Source organism: Colletotrichum destructivum, chromosome 6, assembly GCF_034447905.1.
Source record: "Colletotrichum destructivum chromosome 6, complete sequence".
Lineage (NCBI taxonomy): Eukaryota > Fungi > Ascomycota > Sordariomycetes > Glomerellales > Glomerellaceae > Colletotrichum > Colletotrichum destructivum.
The window spans coordinates 2639848-2662216 of NC_085901.1; the positions used below are offsets into that span (position 1 = coordinate 2639848).

General features: G+C 55.0%; 6 protein-coding genes across 6 annotated transcripts; 3 read left to right on the top strand and 3 right to left on the bottom strand.

Moving 5' to 3' along the window:
* Positions 1-730: 730 nt before the first annotated feature.
* CDEST_10002 (uncharacterized protein) lies at positions 731-1291 on the top strand (the record flags this gene model as incomplete). The annotated part of the gene is made up of 1 exon (XM_062926160.1): positions 731-1291. The coding sequence occupies one exon, from the start codon at positions 731-733 to the stop codon at positions 1238-1240; it is 510 nt and encodes a 169-aa protein (XP_062782211.1). The 3' UTR covers positions 1241-1291.
* Positions 1292-5190: 3899 nt separating this feature from the next.
* Positions 5191-9518, top strand: CDEST_10003 (uncharacterized protein). Its single transcript, XM_062926161.1, has 2 exons — positions 5191-5784; positions 5902-9518. The coding sequence occupies exons 1-2, from the start codon at positions 5333-5335 to the stop codon at positions 8726-8728; spliced, it is 3279 nt and encodes a 1092-aa protein (XP_062782212.1). The 5' UTR covers positions 5191-5332; the 3' UTR covers positions 8729-9518.
* Positions 9198-12241, bottom strand: CDEST_10004 (Putative alpha-D-phosphohexomutase, phosphoacetylglucosamine mutase). The gene is made up of 2 exons (XM_062926162.1): positions 11119-12241; positions 9198-11065 (listed from the first exon to the last, which is right to left on the bottom strand). Exons 1-2 carry the CDS (start codon positions 11878-11880, stop codon positions 10205-10207), a joined length of 1623 nt encoding a protein of 540 aa, XP_062782213.1. The 5' UTR covers positions 11881-12241; the 3' UTR covers positions 9198-10204.
* A 224-nt stretch (positions 12242-12465) lies between these two features.
* CDEST_10005 (Putative ERCC4 domain, restriction endonuclease type II, crossover junction endonuclease Mus81) lies at positions 12466-14455 on the top strand. Its single transcript, XM_062926163.1, has one exon. The coding sequence runs from the start codon at positions 12676-12678 to the stop codon at positions 14452-14454; it is 1779 nt and encodes a 592-aa protein (XP_062782214.1). The 5' UTR covers positions 12466-12675; the 3' UTR covers position 14455.
* CDEST_10006 (Putative lumazine-binding protein) lies at positions 12466-15605 on the bottom strand. Its single transcript, XM_062926164.1, has 2 exons — positions 15377-15605; positions 12466-15284 (listed from the first exon to the last, which is right to left on the bottom strand). Exons 1-2 carry the CDS (start codon positions 15405-15407, stop codon positions 14620-14622), a joined length of 696 nt encoding a protein of 231 aa, XP_062782215.1. The 5' UTR covers positions 15408-15605; the 3' UTR covers positions 12466-14619.
* Positions 15606-17891: 2286 nt separating this feature from the next.
* Positions 17892-21167, bottom strand: CDEST_10007 (Putative major facilitator, sugar transporter, MFS transporter superfamily). The gene is made up of 2 exons (XM_062926165.1): positions 19668-21167; positions 17892-19614 (listed from the first exon to the last, which is right to left on the bottom strand). Exons 1-2 carry the CDS (start codon positions 20172-20174, stop codon positions 18076-18078), a joined length of 2046 nt encoding a protein of 681 aa, XP_062782216.1. The 5' UTR covers positions 20175-21167; the 3' UTR covers positions 17892-18075.
* Positions 21168-22369: the final 1202 nt, after the last annotated feature.

Consider the following 22369-nt stretch of genomic DNA (forward strand, 5'->3'; position numbering starts at 1 on the left):
GTCCCTTCGTCGCGACGCCCGCCCCTCATTAGTCAATCGCCTACTGCATCGACATCCCATCCTGCAAGCTGACCTGACGTATCTGCCAAACCAGTCAGTGAACATGCAACAGCACGCGAGCGCCATCGGCGACAACCAAGACCGATTCCATAACCGGACACGGGGGAATGTGACGTGGTTGAGGCTATTCGAATTGACCGAGTCTCGTTTTTTACCGTCACCGGCCACCGCCACTCAGGCTCTTCCAAATCCGCGCGCTCCCAGTCTCGTATTACATCCCGGTGCCCTAGCAACCAGCTCCGAGAAGCACTGGGTTGTAGGCAACAGAATTAAAACCAAGAAAATTGCTCTTGCTGGGTCTCCAGTGTGCTGAGTGCGATTGCCGACTAATGCGCCTCGAGCCACCTGAATTCCAAATCCATCTACACCAGTCTCGGCGGCCACCACATCTCGGGGCTGGGTCCATTCTCGTGCCGCCACTGGCCGGTTCGTAAAATGACGGCGGCGGAAATGGCACCATTGCGGACCGCCGGCCACTCCCCAATTGCAGGAACCGAGAAGAAGGGAGGAAAACTCGCCATTATGTCACCGTCAGCGACCCCCTGGTTTAGGTTGTGCCATGTGAGTTCCCGAGTTGCCGTAGTGGTACTATGTTTAGAACATAACAACGCCTGCAGGAGTGGGGGCTCTGCGTTCGATCTCAATTCTGCAGGACATCATCTACTGTGGTATGGGCCGACTACATATCTCCAAGTCGACCGCGGTTTGCCGTTTTCCCCCCCTCAGCTGTTGCTCCCAATCCGCCAAGCCTTATGAATGTTGTCATGTGCAACATGCGGCCCACCTGGTTCTGTATCGTTGTCGTTCTGGCTGGAGAATCGCCGATCGAAGCAGCCTCACCATCGTTTGTTGCTCCTGGAGCAAACTGGGTGTTTATGCAGGACTCTTAGTCCCGAGTCCAGACAACACTCTGAACACGCAGATGACAGACCTTCGCACACGAAGTGTCGTCTTAGGCCGAGGGGGCGAGCTCCAAGTCACAACATCAAAAATTAAGCAAGTCTCCATGCTAATCAATCACGATTTTTTGATTTTTTATAGCTTGGTCCTGATAAACCCCCGCCTGCATCATGGCAGAGCAAAACCATTGTCGACTAGTCCGGACCTCAACGTCATGAGTATGTGTATACAAGAGCCGTTGACAAAGGTCTCAGTCCAATGTTTTACCGAATACTCTTGAGAAGTCTTCCCCGACCGCGCGCAAGCTGCTTTCAATTCAATTAAGTTTGATGAAAATAGACGCTCATCCGGCTGAAAGCTGCGCAAACTGTGCTGATTTGAGATGTCCGTCTCGGAGTCTTCTTTCGGGCACGTCGACTCTTGGACTTTGTGCAGCGCTGTCGCACAAAGTCTAAAACTCCGAGACTTCCACATTCAAGCAAAACAATTCTTAGCCGTCCAGGAGGTCGCAGATCCATCCCCAGACCGCGGCGACCGCCTCCTTAAGTTTTCCGTGATGCCGTCCCGGGCCATCGCCCTTGTAACCTGCGACCCACATCCCGAAGGGCAACGGGCAGTCGGAACACCGTGGGTACCATTTCGGACCGAGTTGATCCAGCAAGCCTCGGGCCAGACCGTACAGTTCGGACACAAGACAGACATGCAGTGTTCTGCAAGGCTGTTGCTTCTTCTTCTACTGATGGTCTTGGCCCTTATTCTTCGCATCGCGTAATGCTATGTATTATTAGGTCGAGAATTTGTGTCTCAATTTGAGTCCATCTCCGGCTTGGAGGGTCTCAGTGAGGCAGTGCCGCTCACCCACTTTAATTTAATATTGGTTGATGACACAGGTATGCCATGCATGTCATCTAATTAAATGATGCACTTTGGGCCCAAACCAGTCTCCGTATCTTCCAGGATACAGTACGCGTAATACTAAGTTGACCCTTACCTCCAAAGCCGCCGAGGTCGCGGTGGAAACGGTCGTCAACCTACAAGCGTCGCCATTTAGAGGTTAATCTGGGGGCCGTTGAGCGCATCCCCCACCCCAAAAAGGTAAGTTGCAGCAGGGGGATATTAGCATCGGCTCGTTGATCTTTGGTTTGAACGACGCAAGCGGAAAGAAGCTCGGCGATCCTGAGAGGAAGCAATGCATCCTTGACCTTTTAGTATGAACATGGTAGCAGCACCCTCGCCGATGAGAGCACGATCTCCCCATCGAGTTGAAAGTCGCCGTCTGCGTGGAGGGGCAAAGAAGATAGCGCTGACCACCTGTTTCTGCCGATATAATGTACCCAGCAGTGTGCATTCGTCGGGGGGCTCGTTCTTCATCACCTGCCCGCACTGTTATACTTTCCGGCAGGTAGGTCGTAGAGAAGGCAACGAGACCAGTCGAAACAATATCAGCAACATCTGTAGTTATAGATTTGTAGGGGACACAAATAGGGTAGCGTGCTCCATCTGTGCGGCACTCTTTGAGTGCCCGGTCTGCAGTGTGCTAGACATTTCCGTCCCGTCAAAACTTCCCATGTAGTTACAACCACTCTTACTTTCGGCTCCCGACCGCGTATATCTCGTTACGAGGAAGACGCGTATGGCCGTACTGGGAAGCCTGGCGAAAAAGAATCGCAACGACACACCCCGTTTGTCGTAGTGGGAGAAAGTACAGGATCTTCGCAACGCTTGATTCAATTACACCCAGCTTAGGTTCGCACACACCAAGTCGTCTCAAGATTCGTGTTCCTGGCGCTAGGCTATTTTTGAGGAAGCCGTTTCTGAACACCCAGCCAATGAGGATGATAAATCGTAGCCGCTCAGGGGGTGGAAAGCATGTGAGCGTGAAACCCTCCACATGCCAATGGGCTTCAATCTTTGAAAGATTGCGAGGCGGTTTATTGAGGCATTGTAGTTAACCGCCACAGTTTCTGGCGCCAGCGCTCAGAGTCAAATCGTAGTTGAATTTTGGATGTGGAACAGTAAAGAAATCAAAAAAATCCTTTCTCAATTGCCGCCGAGGTTAAGAACCCCGAGGGCAGCGTTGGGTGATAACACGGCGGCTCAGGGGCTGGCGCCTTGCCTCACCTCGCCTTGGTGCTTAATTTCGAGAGGTGGATGCGAGGCTACTTGATAGGTTGGCAGGCGTTGGTAACGAACACCCTGCTGCCGCAAACTGGTTGTTGGCCTAGTGGATGTCAGGAGGCAAGCTCTGTTGAGGTGTTCGGCAGCCGAGCCTGGAATGGGCTGTGTTGGAAGTTCGAACGAAGCAAGAACCATAGGCTGCCAAGCTTGGTTGATTTAAGGCGATCCCAGCTGCCGAGAACGGCTTTTTCCCTTTCTTTCAGGAACCCAGATTCGGGGTCTCCAAACTGGTGGCACTGGACATGAAGTGGGTGTCAGGGGCAGGATGATATCCGTGCAATTGTTTGTGCCGGGAGGCATTGGAGGCAGTGGAGGTAGCCAGGAAAAGGTTAAACCTTCGAGGTAGGGTAGCCCGGCGTGCGATTCGGATCTCCAGAATATCTTCTTGTTCGTACTAGCATCCTCTTATGACCTCGCCGAAGTTAGGCTGGAGGCTAGCGAGGCGCAGGTATGGTTGCAACGTTTCGACCACACGCACGAAACGTGGGCAAAGATAAACAAAGCTAAAAGCAACAGAGGTGGAGGCGGCCAAGTTCTAGGTTCGGAGTCTCCCGCCAGCGTTTGGGCTGAGAACCCTAAACCAGTTCGTCGGCGACGCTGTTGCTTTTTTTGGCTATCGTATCGCTATGTCTTGTATCGGACAGTGAAGGAACGAAACACAAGACGAGTCGATAAAGAGAGCGCCGATAATGGACGAGCGCCTTTTGGTGTCTGAAGGTTTCGTTGAATATGGCCGGTTCGGGTGAGCCGTAAGACGTGGAGTCGGGTATCTAGTGGCGAGACAGGAAAGCATTGACGAAGGACCGCTCTGTCATGGATGTGAGACGAAGAAAAATATGTGGATAGAAAGGCATGATGATAGTAAGATGAGGGTAATTGATGGCAAGAGTCCGTGAGAAATGATCAACATGATGCAGGCAGGTTGGAAGCCTTTTGTGCACAGTCATATGCATGCTACGTATAGTTACTATGCAGGGGCAGGCGACGGTGAGGGATGCCGCCGGATAGTCGGAGACAGATGTGTCGGCGGAAGCAAGGCGTGAGCAAAAGTGAGCGCACCGTGGGCTTTGGGCCGCCCGCCCGCCCATGAATGACAGCTTGAGTGACATTGGCACGGATGCGGAGGTAGAAAGTTGAAAGTGCAGATCCTCGGCGAGTGGTGGGTGAATGAGTGAATGAGTGAGTGAGACCGACACCGGTACGTATCTTCCCACTCGATTAGGCGTGACTGTTATAGGAGGCTAAAATTGCGCCTGGTCGAATTCGTCAAAAAACGGTTGTCTCACCCCTGCCGCCCGCCAGGGGCATACGACCATTAGCCACCGGCCATTGTTTGTGGCCAGCTTGTTTCCTTGCCCTTTGGACGCTACCGCTGCGACCTACGATCTGGTACCAAGGCCTTCCGTTCCGCTGGTCGTTCCGCTGGCCATTTCCGAGCCACTGGCGACCTGCCAGACCAAGGGAACGACGATACGGCCACTTTGCAAATTCGATTGTCCTTTTCTTCTCACCTGCCAGCGCTAATCGAACCCCAGAAAGCTTTGTTAGCGCACATTTCCCCGTTTAGCAGCGCTCCTCGTCGTCCCCCCCTTCCCCCACCCTGCATGGAGCATCCTCCTAGTGTGCCTATCTATGTAAGTACGTACACTGTCTTGGAAGACGACAGAATCGAATAGTTCAATCCTCCCAATTACTCTTCAGCCTTCCCCAAACCGCTTGGCTGCTTCCAGAATCAGATGGTACGCCTTCTCCCCCTCTTCAGTCCTCAATTCATCCATCACAGCGAAGATGGGGGTTTCGGCCCCCGGCACACTGTTAGGTACAGCTCCAACGTGAGTGGCCTAGATGCTGCTCACCAAGCGCCCAAACGGGAAATGGCGCCAGGGCGGAAGCGCTACGATGCAACCATTGCTCCACTCCTTCTCCAGGGTCCCTGCGCGCGAACATGGCCCCTTTTTGGCCAGTCGCCGTCAGTAATCCCAGCCTGCGACCTCGTTGATCATTCGCTCTCTGTAGTCCCCCCAAACACTGGCCCATTTCCTCTTTTTTGCCCTTCATTATCCCTTCCACCTAATGGACGACGACCTCCAAGTCTCGATCCTCTCGCTGGCTCTGCTATCGCTTGGTGAGACATCCCCGACTCAGATCCTTATGATTAGAGACAGCCACCGCCGCTCAGATCTCGTCTGTAATCATGGCCGCCCGCGACCCTCGTCCACCTCATCTCAACCTTCACCTCGAACGCCCACCGCGAGCCACCGAGATCCCTACCGATTCTGACACCCTCAGCGCTTCATCTGATGTGCTCCGGGGCCGTTCTCCCAACCGCCATTCCCACCGCCTCGCAACCTCCCCTTCACCCTCGCCTGGACGTACCAGATCGCAGACCTTGCCCGTGATAACGCCCACCTTCAACACCGCCAAGGCGATCAAGCGGAAGCCTCTCTCCTCTACGGCCTCTCAACTCGCCACTAGTTACGGTTCCGGCTCGACAACCCCCTCGGTTTTGTCGCCTTCCGACCTTCCCGCGCCCGACACACGTTTCGCGAGATCCTACTCTGTCGACAGCCCTACCCTCTATGAGTACCCCGACAACGTCCGCCCTCTGTTCGCGCCCCCAGCTGCCCATCAGAAACTTGACATCCAGTGAGCCTGAACACTTCCCTTTCATCCAACATCGCCCGACATCTGCCAGGTCGTCGCCTGGCAGGAAGCAGCTCGATCAATGGCAGTGCTAAATTGACTTTGTTCTCTCGCAAGCAGAACCCCGCCCACAGACGCGGTAGACGACGCGGCCTACTCTACTTCACGAAACAAAACAAGCACCAACCTTGCGTTCCCTCAAACAAAACCTTCGGACGGCCTGTCGGAACCTGCCTACCTGACTGCCGACGTCACCCCAACCTTCTCCCCTAGGTTGCCGAAACCGACACCCGAGCCCATTCTCGAGGAGGACACGGACGACGACGACTCCGGCTCGACGTACAGTCACAACACTAATGAGAACTCTATCATGTCCATACCCACCTCCAAACCTACTCCTCCTCATCTGAACCTCCAAAGCGATCGAGACAATTCTTCACAAACTGTCACCACAATACTGGAAGTCCGCCAGTCCCTCACGCCTACTACTTCAATTCAGACGCCCTCCCTCGATAAACCTTTGCCCAGGTCACCGGGCTCTTCCAAGCTAGCCAACTTCTTTGGCTGGGGATCTTCGCCCTCGCCTTCGACGACCGAGTTCTCCTCTATTTCTTCACCCCTAGGATCACCACGACGTACCACGCTGACAGATGATACTCCTCTCACAACCGGAGTACCGTCACTGCAGCCGGAACCACGAAAAGGGAATGCCACGCCCACTAACGCACTTGGATACTGCGAATCAAACCTGCACACCCCACCGCCTTCCTCCCTAGCCCCATCACTGCAAATCGAAGAGATGGAGGACGAACTTAAGGCCATCAGTACCGAGCTGGCCTCGTCCATTCGCCGTGAGATGGACCTGGAGGACTTGGTCGACAGACTGCAGTCCGAGATCAACAACCCTCAAGCGCCCGGCAGGAGGACTAGCGACTACTTCTCCGACTCGGGCTACAGCTCTGCCAAGTTCAGCGAGTACGACCAGAATAAGGAGGAGATAGAGAAGATCCAACGACGCGCCGAGCAGGAGAAGGCCTCCATGCGCCTGGAGTTGACCAACAAGCTGCAAGACGAACGCTTACGGAGAGGTGAGCTTGATCAGCAAATTAAGGAGTTGGCCGAAAAAGCTTCACAATTCGACGTGGCACAAATTAATAGTGACGACGCCAACAACCGCCTCAGGGACCTGGAACGCACTTGCGAAGACCTGAGACGTAGACTGGGCGAGGAGGTCCAGGTCAAATCCAACTTTGAGGACCTGCTTTCTGTCCTTAAGGTCGAACTTCAAAGCACCACCAACGAGCGTGACAACCTGCGCGATGAAATCGTGCCGCAGCTGAAAGCGAAGCTCGACGGCCTCGAGGCAGAGGCTTCTGAATATGTCAACCTGACCTATGAGTCGTCCAAAATGCAACAAGAATTGGAAGTCCTCAGGCAAGAGAACAAGGTTCTCAAGGCTTCGGGACAACAACCGCCACGGCCAGAGACCCGCGCTCGGAGCTCCACTACCCGCATCGCTCGATCTAGCTCCGTCACCGCTGCGCCCTTTGTCTTGCAAAAGGCTCCGTCAGGCATGGGGTTGACTCGCTCTAACACTGTTAAGTCTGGTGTCACCGAGTCTCGCGAGCAACTCTCGGAGCGCCTGAAGGATGTCGAGGCACAGAGAGACGCCTTGCACAACGCGTTGAAGAGTTTGCTCGAGAGACAGGAGTTCCAAAACCGTGAGAATGAAAAGAAGATCAAGACTCTGGAGGTTGAGCGTGACCGATTAATGGCCACGTCTCCGCGCAAAGTGGGATTCGAAAAAGAAATCTCCAGCTTGCGCATGGAGATCAACGTGCTCCGTCGCCGCGCTGAAGAGGCGGCCGAACAGAAGTGGCAGGTGGAGAAGGGTCTCGCCGGTCTGAAGATGGACCTCGACCGTGCCGAAGGGGAGGTGGCTGCCCTTCGTGATCTGTTGAAAGAGAAGGATATCCTCATCCCGCCGTCGATGGCACGATCAAGTGTGTACGAGCCAGTCTCAGCAGTGCCCGTCACTTCAGGGTCCCTCGAGGCCGCTTTCAAGGATCTCCAACTTGCCTACAAGGACTCTATTCTCAGGATCAAGGAGTTGGAAGTTCACGGTCCTGTAATTGCTGGGGACGAAGCCACTCAACTGGCACTCGAGCGCCTGGAGCAATCTCTCAACTCTGTTGTTTATGAGCGCGACGCGGCGAAGGAGGAGGCTTCGGCTTACAAGGATCAGGTGGAAAGCCTTGCCAGCAGCGAGGTTTCGCACCTCGAAAGCGAGCATGCTCTCGCCGACGAGCTTCGAATTTCTGCGCAACACGTCGAGGACCTTGCCTCGCAGGTTCAGAAGCAGCTTTCTGTGAACTCGGAACTTCGTCAGCGTCTCGCAGACGCCATCGCTCGCGGGGACGCGGACCGCAAAGCAAATGCCGACCGCATCACTCGCCTGCAGAGTCGTCTCAAGAACCTGGAAGAGCAGCTTCAATCCACACAGATGGCTTCCGAGGAGCGTGTTGCTCGGCACGAGGAACAGCTGAGGGAGATGCAAGACGCTCAGAGTGCTCAGCTCCGCCGGATGAGCCCATCACCCGTCGGCAACGGCTTCCGTTCTCCGCGCAAGCCCGGCTTGAGCCCCATGCCCTCGCCCATGTTCCCCCGATCTCCGCGCCTTCTGCCGAAGCAGTCCGTTGAGGATGACACACAGATTGACAGGTTGCGCGTCAAGGTCGTCGAGCTGGAGACGGCGCTCACGAACGCCGACTCGGAGATGCAAGACGTAATTGCCCGCATGAGTGCAGCGCAAATCGAGGTCTTGACCTTGCAGGAAGAGCGCGAGGCCGCAAGGCGCGAAACCAGACGTATTCAGCAAGAGCTGGAGAGGGAGAAAATGAAGTCGTTCGAGGATCGCTTCAAGTCACTCAACGGCACTGTTCGGTGATTTAATAGGACCGCTCTCTACTCGAATAGGGGCTTGTGCCACGGCATAACACACCCTAGTTTATCCGTCTTCAGCATGCGGCGTGTCTCGTTTCAGAATGAGCAATAGAGCCGGGTCACTCCCTCGACAACGACAAACTCCACGCTTCGCTGGTCATGACACCATTGAAACCCGTCATCCAGGGCCGCCTTTCTGGTGGCGATGTCGGCTCATCGAACACAAGCAAACCACGCATTGGGAAAAGCGAAAGGCGCATGCAGTCCTTTTCTTCCTTTTCTTCTTTTCCCCGTTTTGTTTTCAGTTTTTGGTTATCTGAGCATTACCGCCATCTTTTGGGACGAGGCAGCGTGCCGAAAATCCCCACAGATCGGCTTTTTGGCGCTATAGTCAGCACCTTTAACGGCCGACAAACCACCTACAGCACATGATATTTTGTCTCTGCCAGCATGCAGGGCTTTTATACCTCTTCATACATATTTAGCGGATGGGCAAGCACCGAGGGTGTTTGTGTTAATGTGTTAGTAGGCCTATTCTTTACTTCTCGTTGCTTCTGTTTCTGGGACTTTCTGTTGCAGTATGTCTCTGGGACGAGTCGCAGGGGACAAGGTTATACAGGTAATAAAGAGGCGTGACAGAGAGGCGTCTGCATGAAAAGAAGGAAAGCAGTGGAAGAACACAAAAGAGACGGACTGGGCCAGGTTGGAAACCGTCGGTTTGGGCAGACGTCAAACGGTGGGGTGGAAAGAGAAACGTGTATGATAGAGAGAAGAATTGACGACTTGAACCACCCACTGACACTATGACTTCGAATCCAATGCACACCGACTGACCGATCCGGAGTGGAAAATGAGCCTAGCTGGATTCGCTATGTAAACATGAATGATTGTATACCGAACGAGTTGCCAGGCTTCTCAAAAGCCACGATAGCTACGTGGCAACATCAGGCCGTTCTGAAACAAGCGTCACGGGCGAATGTCCCTAACGATTTTACCTGTCGATCTGGACGGGCCTGCCAACACGCTCAAGGCGGGATAATCATGGAAAGGGGAGTGACAATGTCAAAGCAGGGAATCCCCAGGCACTCACTTACTTGCATGATGTCATACATCATTGGCCTTCATACATTCATTCTTCTCTTCCTTTTCTTTTTCTTTTTGGGATACCCATTTCATGTGCAGCTAGAGGCATAAGTGAGAGAGAGAGCGCGGAACTAAGCTCAGCCGCCCTGCCTCATCGTCCGATGCAGAACAAATGCACTTTGAGGGATGAGGAGTTTGAATATCAAATGTCTCGTTTCCTATTCATTTCGTAACTCTGGGCAAGTCTTCTCCTTGCATCAAATTCGCTCTAGCTTTTGAAACAACGCCGTAATTTTTGTGTGGTAGCTGCTGGTGAGGCAAGCCACCCGTCACTCGTCCATCGCCCATCGCCAACTTTGTGGCAATGTCATTGCCCATATCGCAGCATTGACTTTGCCTACAGCCCACCGTACTGCTTCACGATGCCGGCAACCTTGTTCGCCAGCTCATCGGCTTCGGAGCGGGTGGCCGCCTCGGCATACACGCGGCAGGCGTTCTCGGTACCACTGGCGCGAGCAAAAGAACGAGCGCTGGTGTACTTTCTAACACACTGGTCAATCTCGTCCTGGGCACCCGCGGGATGGCTCAGGCGGCGCTCGGCGTCGGTAGTCTGGAAAGCATCCTTGTTGCCAACCTCGACGCGGACGAGGCGGTTTGGGAGATCCGAGTAGGTCGAGGCCCAGTCCTTAAGCGTCCAGCCCTTGTGGGCGAGGATCACCTCGACCATCAGCATGTCGGATAGGGCATCGCCGACCGTCTGGTTAACGAGATTGCCGACAGCAGCCAGGGTCTCAAGGGCATCCTTCTGGGCGGGTGACTGGGGCTTCGTCTCACGGAAAGCACGCATGGCGTCCTGGCTGAAGAGGACGGTGCCGTGGCCGTTGGCCTCGAAGTAGGGACCGATGTCGAACTTGAGGGCGGCGTGGTGCAGGTGCTTGACGCCAGTGGGCGTGCACACAACAGGCAGTCCAAGATGCTTCTCAATATAGTTGGTGCTAGCACCGTTGGCATAGGCGGTCTGAACAACACCGATGCGTAGGTCATTCTCAATACCAGCCGAACGGACGAGGTCACCGATGAAGGAAGCAGCCAAGGTGGATATCCGGTCGCCGTCTAGCATGAAGAAGCCAGTATCCGGGTCGGTGTAGTAGTAGATCAGGCGGTCGGCATCGCCATCGAAGGAGCAGTAGCGGGCGCCAGGGAGAGGCTTGGGAGAGGCAGGGGCGCGCTGCTTGGTCTTGACGAAGTCTGCTCCGCACTATTCACTGTCAGCTCAAGTGTCCTGAATGGTCCGGGTATGGTTAGACTCACGTCGAGGTTGAGGACCTCGGGGCGGAGGACGTCGTCGTTGACGACCTTGACGTCGAAGCCAGTCACGTCCTTGGGGACATGCTTCAGGAACTCGGTCAATTTGGGGCCACCGACACCGTTGGAGCAGTCTACGGTCAATTGGCCGTCGATTTTACGGCCCTTGAGGGCCTTGACAAACGCATCGGCGAACTTCTCGTAGTAACCCGTTTCGCTGACCTTGCCATACGACTGGGGTGTGCCCTCGGTGTTGATACATCGGGTGAGGTAGTGCAGCTGGGGAGTGGTGAGGATCTTGTAATCGACGTACTCGACGCCTGCGGCATCGAAGGAGTCGGCGAGAGCAGTGGCAAGCTTGTGGCCTGAGGGACGGGTATCCCGACCATAAATGGCGCGGGCAGGGGCCGAGAGATCGATGCGGAGCTGGGAAGCCAAGGCCTTGTAGTTGTCGACGAGCTCCTGGTCCGAGGAGCTGTTAACGAGCTTGGTAGCGTACGACTCCCATTCCTGCTCGAGCATGTCACCCATAGGGTCAACAATCTTGACACCATTGTCGACGGCGGGGTTGTGGCTGGCAGTGATCATAACACCAATGGTCTGGCCACCGAGCTTGCGGCTACGCAGGCCAGAGAGCAAGCCGACACGGAAAGTGACACCGTCGAGGAGATCGGCTTTCATCCGGAACCCCGCAGTGCCATAGTTGAAGGTGTGGTTCGGCACGATGGGGTGCTTCTTGGAAGCGGCGATGATCTTGTCGTCCGACATGACGGGCGTTATTGGAAAAGACTGGTCGGGGGGGGGGGGGGGGGGGTGCAGCTACTCGTACGTAGCGGGACAAGAGGACAATTCAGAAGGCAAGGTTCTACGGGCTAGAAGAGCGATTGACGGACGGGAGAAAGAAAGAGAGAGAGAGAGAGAGAGAGAAGGAGATCCGGGGATGTTGACGAGAAAACAGTGGAGAGGGAAATGGCGGGCGGCAGTTTGCTTGCTGGGCTGCCATTCCAGTGTCCTCTTTTTGAGACCTTGTTCCTCCACTCACCTCACTCACTCGGTACAAGCTCCCCGCCATTGTACTGACCTTGTGCAAGAATAGCAGCAGCAGCACAGCGGGCCCCGCCAGCTGACACTGGCCGTGATGCAATCATGCAAGTCAGATGGATGCAGCACGCCGCAAGTGGAAGGAGTGGGGGCCCGCCAGAGCACTTGCCATACAGGTACAGGAGCCGATCCGCGCTCTCTGAGCGTTTGCTGGCCCGTACCCCTTCTGCAATATGTCACGTGATTTCGTGGCCAGATTCGAAGCCAAGGCCGCTGTGCGTGTTCAGCGCGTCTTGATACCCCTGCCCCTCTCCTCTCGATCTTTCTCCCATCCTTGGTTTCGGCCTCAGCCCTATTACAAGGGCCAACGCGCGCGCGCTCATCCTTCCGGGGGTTCGGGCGACGCTTCCAGCTCAAAATACGCCTTGCATTCCTCATTTGCCGAAAATGCCTTGCTCGGCAGGCCGTATTCGGTGATGGTTAAAAAAAAACACCCAAGAAGTCCAGCATCACGTCAGCACAATGGCCGGCGAACATGAGCAGTACGCAAACCCCTTGCTCCTCGACTGGGTCAAGGAGTGGCTCGACACGGCAAGGGAGCGGAACATGAAAAGCACCTCGACTTACCGAAACGCCTACGAGTCTCTCAAAGCATGCCCCATCACCTTCAAGCACCCGCGCCAGCTCACCCAGCTGAAGGGCTTTGGGGACAAACTCTCCTCTCGCCTCACAGATAAGCTGAAGGAACATTGCGAGGCCAGTGGTCTGCCTATGCCTAAGAACCCACGCTTGTCCAAGGAAAGTCATGCATCCCTCGGTGGGACTGCTGATGATGACGAACTGCCGCCTCCCAAGAAGGCGAGAAAAGCGAAGCCCTACGTCCCGACATATCGATCTGGTCCTTACGCCATCCTGCTGTCTCTCTCGGCCTTGGACGAGGACGCTCAACTGGGCATGACAAAGGCCAATCTCGTCGAGCTAGCCCAGGAACACTGCGACTCGTCATTCAGTGTGCCTAGTGACACTACCAAGTTCTACACGGCCTGGAACTCGATGAAGACACTCATAGAGAAGGATCTCGTCTGCGAGAAGGGTCGCCCGCAAAGGCGTTATTCGCTCACTGATGAAGGATGGGAGGTTGCCAGACGCATCAAAAAGACGACACAGCCAAGTGGTAGGGTCGATGACGTCGTGGCAGGTCCCAGTGCAGGCTCCAGTGCCTGTCCTGAGCCTGCAACAGGACCGGATCCGGTCACGATAGCGCCAAGCAGGGACGCCTCTCTATCAGTCGAGCCCGTGGAACAACCAAAGCCCAAGTCGGTATACGAAGGTGTCGTCGCAAATGGCCCAGTGGTCTCGGATGACGCTTCATTGCCGACCTTTACCCCGATCCGGCTCGCGCCGGGGTCTTTCACGGTTCATCTCGCATTGGACATCCGCGAAGTCCGAGCTGTGAAAGACCGCGATTACATGCAAGACGAGCTCACCAAAAAGGGGGTCAAACCCCTCATGCGAGCGTTGGAGATAGGCGACGCACAGTGGGTTGCCAAATGCCACGATTCTGCCGCCCTCGCTCGCCACGGTGCAGAGGGCGACGAGGTTATCCTGGACTGGATTGTCGAGCGCAAGCGACTCGACGATCTGGTCAGCAGTATCAAGGATGGCCGCTTCCACGAGCAAAAGTTTCGACTCCGGAAATCCGGGGTCAAAAATGTGGTATACATCGTCGAAGAGATTGCCATGGACTCGGGTTACTACTCCAAGGTTGAGGAGATGATCCAATCGGCCACCGCCTCCACTCAAGTAGTTAACGGCTACTTCCTGAAGAAGACACAGAAGATGGACGACACGATTCGATATCTCGCACGCATGACCTTCATGCTCAAGAAGATGTATGAAAGCAAGCCTCTCCTGGTGATTCCGACATCAGTCTTGACGGCGCAGAACTATCTGCCGCTGCTGGAGCACCTGCGGAGGAAGGAACCATTGACTGGCTATTATATTACGTATCCGGCGTTCGCATCACTGGCGTCCAAATCGGATATGATGACCCTGCGAGATATTTATCTGAAAATGCTAATGACGACGAGGGGCATCACAGGGGAGAAGGCACTGGAAATACAGAAGCGGTGGAAGACACCGCACAATTTCATCAAGGCGTTCCAGGAGTGCGGCTCGGGCGAGCAAGGCGTCAAGAGAAAACGAGAGATGGTCATTGACGGCCTGCCCAATCTCGTGGGCCGCAAAAAGATCGCCAAGGCTGTCAGTCAGCGGCTGGCCGAGGTCTGGGGCGATGCTTGAGCATCATCTGGATGATGCGGAGCGCATTATCTCAACAAAGGCATGCTGGTGTGTGTATGTTTGGCAGCTGTAGCGAATAGAAAACCTCGGATACAAACCCAAGGGGCAAGGGGAAACAATAAATTTTCAACCAAAGAAAGCCTCTCCCCAAAAAAACCAATGCTCCTAGGACTTTCCGCCCAGCCCTTCGGCAACGATGCGCTCCACCATTCTCTCCAATGGAGCACTGCCCGCGCCGCCGAGGTAACCGGCCAGGCTCTTCTCGGCATACTTAGCCATCATGTCGACCTCGACGTTGACAGTGTCACCGGGCTTCTTCCCCGCTACGACAACTTTCTCCTGGGTGTAGCTGATGAGCATGACCTCCCACCAGCCCTCGTCGTCGTCGACCTTTGTCACGGTGAGGCTGGTGCCGTCAAGGGCGACGTAGCCCTTGTAAACGACGTAGCGCAGCACGGCCTTGTCGCGAGGCGCGAAACGGAAGGTGAGGGCGTTGCCGTCGGGCGTGACGGCGAGAATGGCAGCGGTGGTATCGACGTGGCCCTGGACAAAGTGGCCGCCCATGCGGGTGTCGGCACGGACGGCGCGCTCGAGGTTGACGCGGGAGTCTTTGGCCAGGGAGCCGAGGTTCGTGATGCGGAGGGTCTCCGGGGCGACGCCGACTTTGAAGGACGGCGGGGTGGTCTCGAACTGGGTGACGGTGAGGCAGACGCCGTTTATGGCGATGGAGTCGCCGAGGTGGCAATCCGAGAGGAGGGTGGAGGATTCGGGGAGGGTGATTGTGAGCGATGTGCCGCCCGTCTCGTCGTTGGGGTTGAGTTCGGAGACGACTGGGGGTAGTGTTAGTAGTGTGTCGATGACGGGTGAGTCAAGGGGGTGAGAGAGTGTGTGTGTGTGAGTGAAGGAGTGAGGGGTTCCGGACCTCCGATTTCTTCGACGATGCCTGTGAACATGGCTGCGTTTTGTATGTGTGTGTATGTGTCTTATATGGTCTAAGAAGTAGCAGAGTGTCGGTATCGAATGGGACGAGTCTTTGAAGCTGTGGACTTGTCGGTCTTGAGGATGGGTTGTGCTGCGTGAATGGGTGAGTAAGATGGGGAGGACGTTGAAGGCTTTCGGGAGCTATGGACATCTAATCAGCGACCCCTCCCCCCACTTTCTGCAACGCGGCGCCCACTAGGAACCAACCATCATGCGATGCACCACGACTGCCATGAGAAATTCCGATTCATCTGCTACCCTTTTCTTCGTGACCGATCATCGCAGTACCTTGTTCGCCGTGTATTGTTTAGTCCGGCCCATTCATTGGGTTGTTGAGACAGTCTCAAATCCTTCTAGGGCGTTCGACATGCTTAGTATGATTTGGTAAGCACAATTGACCCGTAGTCTATCGTGATACTGCATGGTTCGGTGGAGACCATATGCGTGTTCACTCCCCGCGGCTTTTCGAAGTGTGGGGGAGGATGTGGCGGACGAACATGAGCATCATCACATCAAGCGGTAGGCTTGGGCGGATCTTGTTCAGTCCATACGGCTGATTTTGAGCTTGAATATGTCATGGCTAGCCGATAATAGTAACAAAAGACTCTTACTACTGCCGCCGGTAGTACTGTATCTACATGAGCTGTAACATAAATATGAGTAAAATTTTAAACCTCTTGAGGGTATCATCAACGCTTGCAGCGAACAGTATCATTTTCTATTTTTAGTACCTACCCTACATCTGTAATCCGGGTGTTTCCTTACAGTTGTAATTACCTGATGCCCTGCAGCTAGCCAATACTGTAGGTTAGAGAGATGTTTCTGTATTAGAAATGGACTGACAAAGCCTTTGAAGATGACGAGTGGCATTGTTTTCACGCTGTCAGTTGCGTCTTCGTAGAGGAGCACACAGGGATCCCAGGACTGGTTGTTGACAGCAGCTAGATTGAGCCAGGACTTGCGCATAAGATATTCACGATGTAGGAGCCATATGAAGCATAAAACCTCTACAAGCCTGGATTTTCCATGCTCAAGCGCAACCTTATGGTGGGCATGCCTTCTGAAGAAAGTACCCTGTTTTCTGGAACGGCTGCCTTGAGCGGGCTCTTGACCACTGACTTGAAGCACTTCTTTCTCGAGACTGATGAGAATACTAACGTCGGCTATTCGGTGGCCTGTTGATCACTCTGTTCCTTTGCATTCTATCTTCTCTGTCGAAGCATGCACCCGGTTGAGGCACTTCGGACTCTCCTGCTTCATTGCGACCTCCTTGACTTCCTTGGCGCGCTACCAGACACACTCCATTTGGTGGAAACCAGCCTGTTGACAGACAGCGGCAGGCACAAAGACGTGCTGTTTGGTGTACTCGATGCCCTTGGATGGTGTGAGCCACTTATTCAGCCTCGGGTCACTCATCATCTGCGACAATGGGAGGGCCAACTTGCCTGGACACGCTGTATTCGTGAACAATGATGTACATGGGCTGGCTCCTTTCCGGTCGTGGTAAAACCCTTTACCTGGGTCTCCTGAGCGCGCGCACAGTGATGCATGGCGTATAAAAATCAAAGGACGTGTTTGTTGGTCCCAGCTTCGAGCGGCAGTTCGTTGCCTGAGACGAGTTGATAGACACGGGAATCCAAAGACATGGGGGCGAGGCATGACGGGCAGGTTGAGACGCGAGGACCGTCACGGCATCTTCTAAACCTTGCAGAGAAATACGAAGGCTCATGCCGCCCCGGTGCAAAGGTTGCGCGCCATGGAAGTCGCCGCAGCCGGAGAGCATGCTCTGCTGCGTGGGAGCAGGAGTCGACAACGACGAGCCGCTGGTCGTCGTCTCACATCTATATCGAACTTTTAGCCTCCCCCCCACTTCAAATCATGATTTTGCGATCCAAGGTTCTTGCTCTCTCGCTCTTTGCTCATATCCACCGCAGCACTGGACGACACCCGGCTCTGCGAAGAGGGTGACGATGGACTTTGATGAGAAGGCCTAGAGGCGCCGGAAGAGGGCAGTGTAACGGAAAGAGGTGCCAACGTAGATTTTGACGCGTGTCCATCAAAAAGCACACATTGGAAGAGCACTTACTTGTGCATACGGGAACCGGGAAAAAGGGGGGGGGAGTGAGCTCGAGAGGACCTTGCCAACACGGTACCAAACTCCATGGACAAAACCATTGTGTTAGCCTCTACCTCTCATCCTCTGTATCGAGACGATCTCGCATAAGCGAATGCCCAAAGTCTTGCTTGGAACGGCAACTATGCGTCGCGTATCCGACGAGGAATTCAGTCTACCTCTCAAGGGACAGCCTACGTCCGCAGTCCCAATACAGCGGCGAGTTCCAGTCAGCGAATAGGACACCCAAGGAAATCCCGAACCACATGTGTTGGCAGGCCCTTCCGTTTTGTAGCGCATGTTCACAAGAGAAGCAGCCTCTAGAACAACGAGGAGCAGTGAATGATGGTCATAATAGGTCATAAATATTGAGGCGTTTTGTATGCGCCATGCTCTTACTATGCTTTCCTCTACCCAACCCGGCCCAATGCAAGAAGCCGCCTCGTGTCGATGATAACTCCAAACCCTGTTCTTTTGGTACTCCTTGATTATGATGCAATACTTGTGTTTTGTGCAAACCAATCCCATTAACCCCGCTTCTCATCCAGATCCCTCATTTCCCCGACAAGAGGGCTGGGCTGGATCTCGTCGCCAGCCTCCTTCTCCCTCGACGACGACGACGACGAGGCCTCGGCCGCCATGACGCCCCCGGAGCTCTTGTTCTTATGTTGCTCCTTAAAGTATCCGTGCATGGCCTCGGAGAACATGTCCGGGTCCTCCCAGACCTCGGGCTCTTTCTCGCCCTGCGCCGCTTGCCTCTCTTCCCACTCCTTGCGCATGTCCTCGATCTGCGCCTTGTGGTCCTTCTCGGCATCGTAATGCTTGCCGACGCCACGTAGACGTTCCCAGACACTGAGATGGGTGGGGTGTACGGCGACGCCATGGTATTCCGACTCCTTGCCGTTGCGGATGTAGGTCCAGCGACGCTCCTGCTCCTTGAGGTCCAGGCCCGTGGTGTCGGGCAGGAAGAGCCAGGTGAGGAGCATGCCGGCAAGACCGAACCACGGGACGACTAAGAACTTGGTTCGGGTGTCGATGTAGTTGTACAGGACGGAGGCGAGGAGGGCTCCGGCCTTTCCGATGCAGGCGGAGAACCCGTGGGCCGTGGCGCGGATGGGTGTGGGGAACACCTCGCCAGCGACGAGGAAGGTGACCGAGTTGGGGCCGAACTGATTGAAAAAGGAGCTGAGGAAGTACATGGCCTGGAAAGCGTGGACGCCGGCCGGGCTGACGTAGTAGTCGTAGTTGAAGGCGGGGATGACGAACATGACGAAGCACATGAGAAATCCGACCTGCTGCATCATCTTGCGGCCGTAGAGCTTGTTGTCAATAAAGAGGGAGGCGAGGTAGTAGCCGCAGAGGGAAACGACGACGTTGATCAAGCCCCAGGTCCACTTGGTCAGGAGTGAGTCCGGGTTGCTGGAGATGATAGAGATGAACTGGCCCTGAAAGAGCTTGTTGCCGTAGAAAAAGACGTCGTTGCAAAACCAAGTACCAGCGGTGGCCAAGAGGCGGCCGCCAAAGTGCTGACAGCAATACTTGAGAGCGTTGACGTCGTAGCCGGTGACGCCTTGCTTCTTTTTGGCGAGGGCGAGCTGCTGGTTCGCGCGCGGCATCTTCCAGATACGGTAGTAGACGAGCCACAGGGTGCCGATGGCGGGAAGGGCGAAGGAGAGGCGGAAAGTGTACTGGGCGGCGGAGACGGAGTACGGGCCGTTGCCGTAGCCGCGGTTGAATATGACGAGCAGAACGATAAGGACGACTTGGTTTACGAGCTGACCCCAGCCTTGCATCAGAAAAGCCATGGTGACCTTGCGGCCACGGTGCAGACGGTCGTCGCGCGTGGACATGCGCCCAGCGCCGACCGAGTTCTCCATGGAGGACGTAGCGGTAATGGGGTATTCACCTCCGACACCGAAGCCGTAGAAGAAGAGGGACCAGGCGTAGAAGATGACCCAGCCCTGCATGGAGGCGGCCCAGCTGCCCGTCAGGAGCAGCAGACCGACAAACATGATGGCGGCGTCCTGAATGAGACCGAAGCGACGGCCGATCCAGTCACCGATGACCTGCAACCTGATCAGAAAAGGACGATTCCAGACATCAGAATTCTAGGACTTACACCAATGGCGGCTTGACCAATCATAATACCGACAATCTCGAGATAAGTGACGGAGGCGACCCAATTCTGGGAACACACAGTATGCGCCTTTCCCCAGCATTCAGGCCAGACAGCAGCAAACAAGGGCTCCAGGTTACCAATGGAGAACAAGACGTAGCCCTCGAGACCGAGGCCGGCACCAGGGAGTACGGCGTTGCGAAAGTACCAAGCCAGGGGCGAAAGAGGGTCCTTCTTCATCATGTCACCGGTGGCCCTGAGCTCCTTGAGGGCTTCCTCGCGGTCGACCTTGCTCACGAAGTTGACACGCTTCCACCAGGGCAAATCAGCCCAGTAGGTACCGTCGGGCGTGTAGGAGTCGTCGGGGCGCGTGACATGGCCAAAAATCTGGCGTTCATACTCTGTGGTATGTTCTGTGGGGAAGTCATTGTGCTCGTCGCCCGTCTCAGGGCCATGGGGCACGGGAAGGACGCCAATGGGGGCAGAATGGCGATTCTGATGGGTCGCCATTGTGAAGAAAGACAGCGAGGTGTCCGAGAGACTTCGTTTGGGTCGTAAATAGAAGTTGGACGAAGACGACTCGGGGTGGCTCGCACGGCGATGACGAAGGGCGGGCAAGCGGTGGTATTTAGACGACTGTCTCGTCGGATGTGTTGCGGACAGGCCAAAACGGAACCTTGGAACAATGGGACGGTGCCCCGTGGCAAGGTTCAATGGCTGAAGGCTTTCCTTGCTTTCACCTGAAGAAAGCAGGCAAAGAGAGGAGGGGGAGGGAGGGGGACGGAGGGTTGATGGTGGCCACGGCGGGAGAAGGGAAAGAAGGAAAGGGGACGACCAAGCCAAGAGGGACGGGAGCAGATATAAGCAATCCTGAAATGGTGGAGAGCTCAACTGGGCAAGCTGGGGAGCATGGCCTGGCTCGCCTCAGCGACAAAACGTCTCGAGAAGAAGTGGAATCGGCCGAACGCCGAGGTCCCTTGGAGCTCTTGGAGCGGCTCGATTCTGAGCCAGTCTCGGTTGAGAACTGGGTACCGTGGAGGCTTGGTGGGCATTTCAACGGCGGGCCAACGGTTCTGTGATGTGCCGAATGGTCCCATGGTTGGTGTGTGTGGTGTATCCGTATACTGTATACCATACAACGGCACGGTAGACATGGTAGTCTCGAATCTTTTTCCAAAGTGAGTGACCGACGGCAAACGAAAGCTAGGGACGAAAAGAGGGGCGGAGCAGAGCAGATACAGAGCGATCACCAGTGACCACAACGACGGACGAGCTGCAGGACTTGATGTAAGCGTGTCCATCCGCGGGCAATAGACCGGGGACCGATGGGTGAAGCAGCGGAAAAAGAGGTTAGGTGTGGCCACTTCGCCCACTTACACCCCACTGGGGGTTGGGTTGGGATCCAGGGCTATTGACCGGAGCATGGGATGGCATGGCAAGGCGTGAAGAAGGAAGGTCCCCAGTGCCAGCGGCGTACCGAGTAAATAGTGTAAGTGCTTGGGATGAAATGAAGTGTGTGTGTATGCTTCATACGTTGGCTTTGGGGACACTCTTTCCAATGGAAAAGTCCGATCAAGACCTACCTACTGACTGTACGATGAAAGGAAGATGAAATAATGCTCGGAGACAAGGGCGGACAACCCACGGGCCTGGTCTGCCCGCGACTCACTTGACCACAAAGCCAGAAAGTGATGGCACCAAGTGCTTTTGCTACACTGGGGAAAACAAGACACAAATTCAACACACGGTCAATCCGAAAACGGCGGGGCGCACTAGCTTTACGTCACCAGGTTTAGCTAGCTTGGCCCAGCATCCGTACAGCAGAAAGGGGCGATGACAGGTAAAAAAAAACCAACCCGAGCAGTTAGTACAGTATTTTAGAAGCAAGGCCCAGGCACACACGCACACAAACTTTTGGCCCCCCCGGGAGAATCGATCCTGCACTTTACGGTCAACATGACAGAGTCAGGTGTGTCCTGTTTTGTCTCTTGTGGATAGGTAGGCACCTTGGGATACCTATTCAACAGTGGTATTGTCCACCCAGTTGGCGGTACCTTACATGTACCTACCTATCTCACAAAATAGGTACGTACCGTAGGTGCCCCCATCAGCTTGGACAGCAGCGCTGTTTAGTTCGGCCGGCGGCGGCGAGTGAGGCGACCAAGTTAGTTCGGTCCCGTCACCCTTAACGTATGGATGGTCTTACTTGTCTTTTTTTCTTTTTTCTGCATCTGCTTTGAACGAATGAATGGCCTTGAACTTCAATCCCACGCACGACAGAGTTCAGTCTCTCGGCTCGTCTCGGCCATCCCAACTTCTTCTGCAATATTACTTACATGGTCAACATGAGCAACACCTTTTTCTACAGCCCTCCCCTCCTAGTCTCCTGCGGACCCCTCATTACCTGGATATCCCAAGTTGCCCTCTTCACCATGCCCTTTCCCCAATCTCTTCCAGACATGTCCCTTGCCCCTCCTCTATCCGTTTGCTATCTGCTGTTGCCTACCATGCAAGAGAATGGAAAAGAACAAGAAAAAAAAGGGCCTAGGCGCTCCGTATCTTCCTGACTCGCCCCGCCAAGTGCGGCTGCAGAAGAGCCCTGCAGAAAGAATCGTCAGATGCTCCTTCGAGTCTTGACCCTTCTCAGGCTCTCTCTCTCTCGCCCGCGCCCCCCCCCACCAAGCCGACAAGGAAAGGCGAAGAAG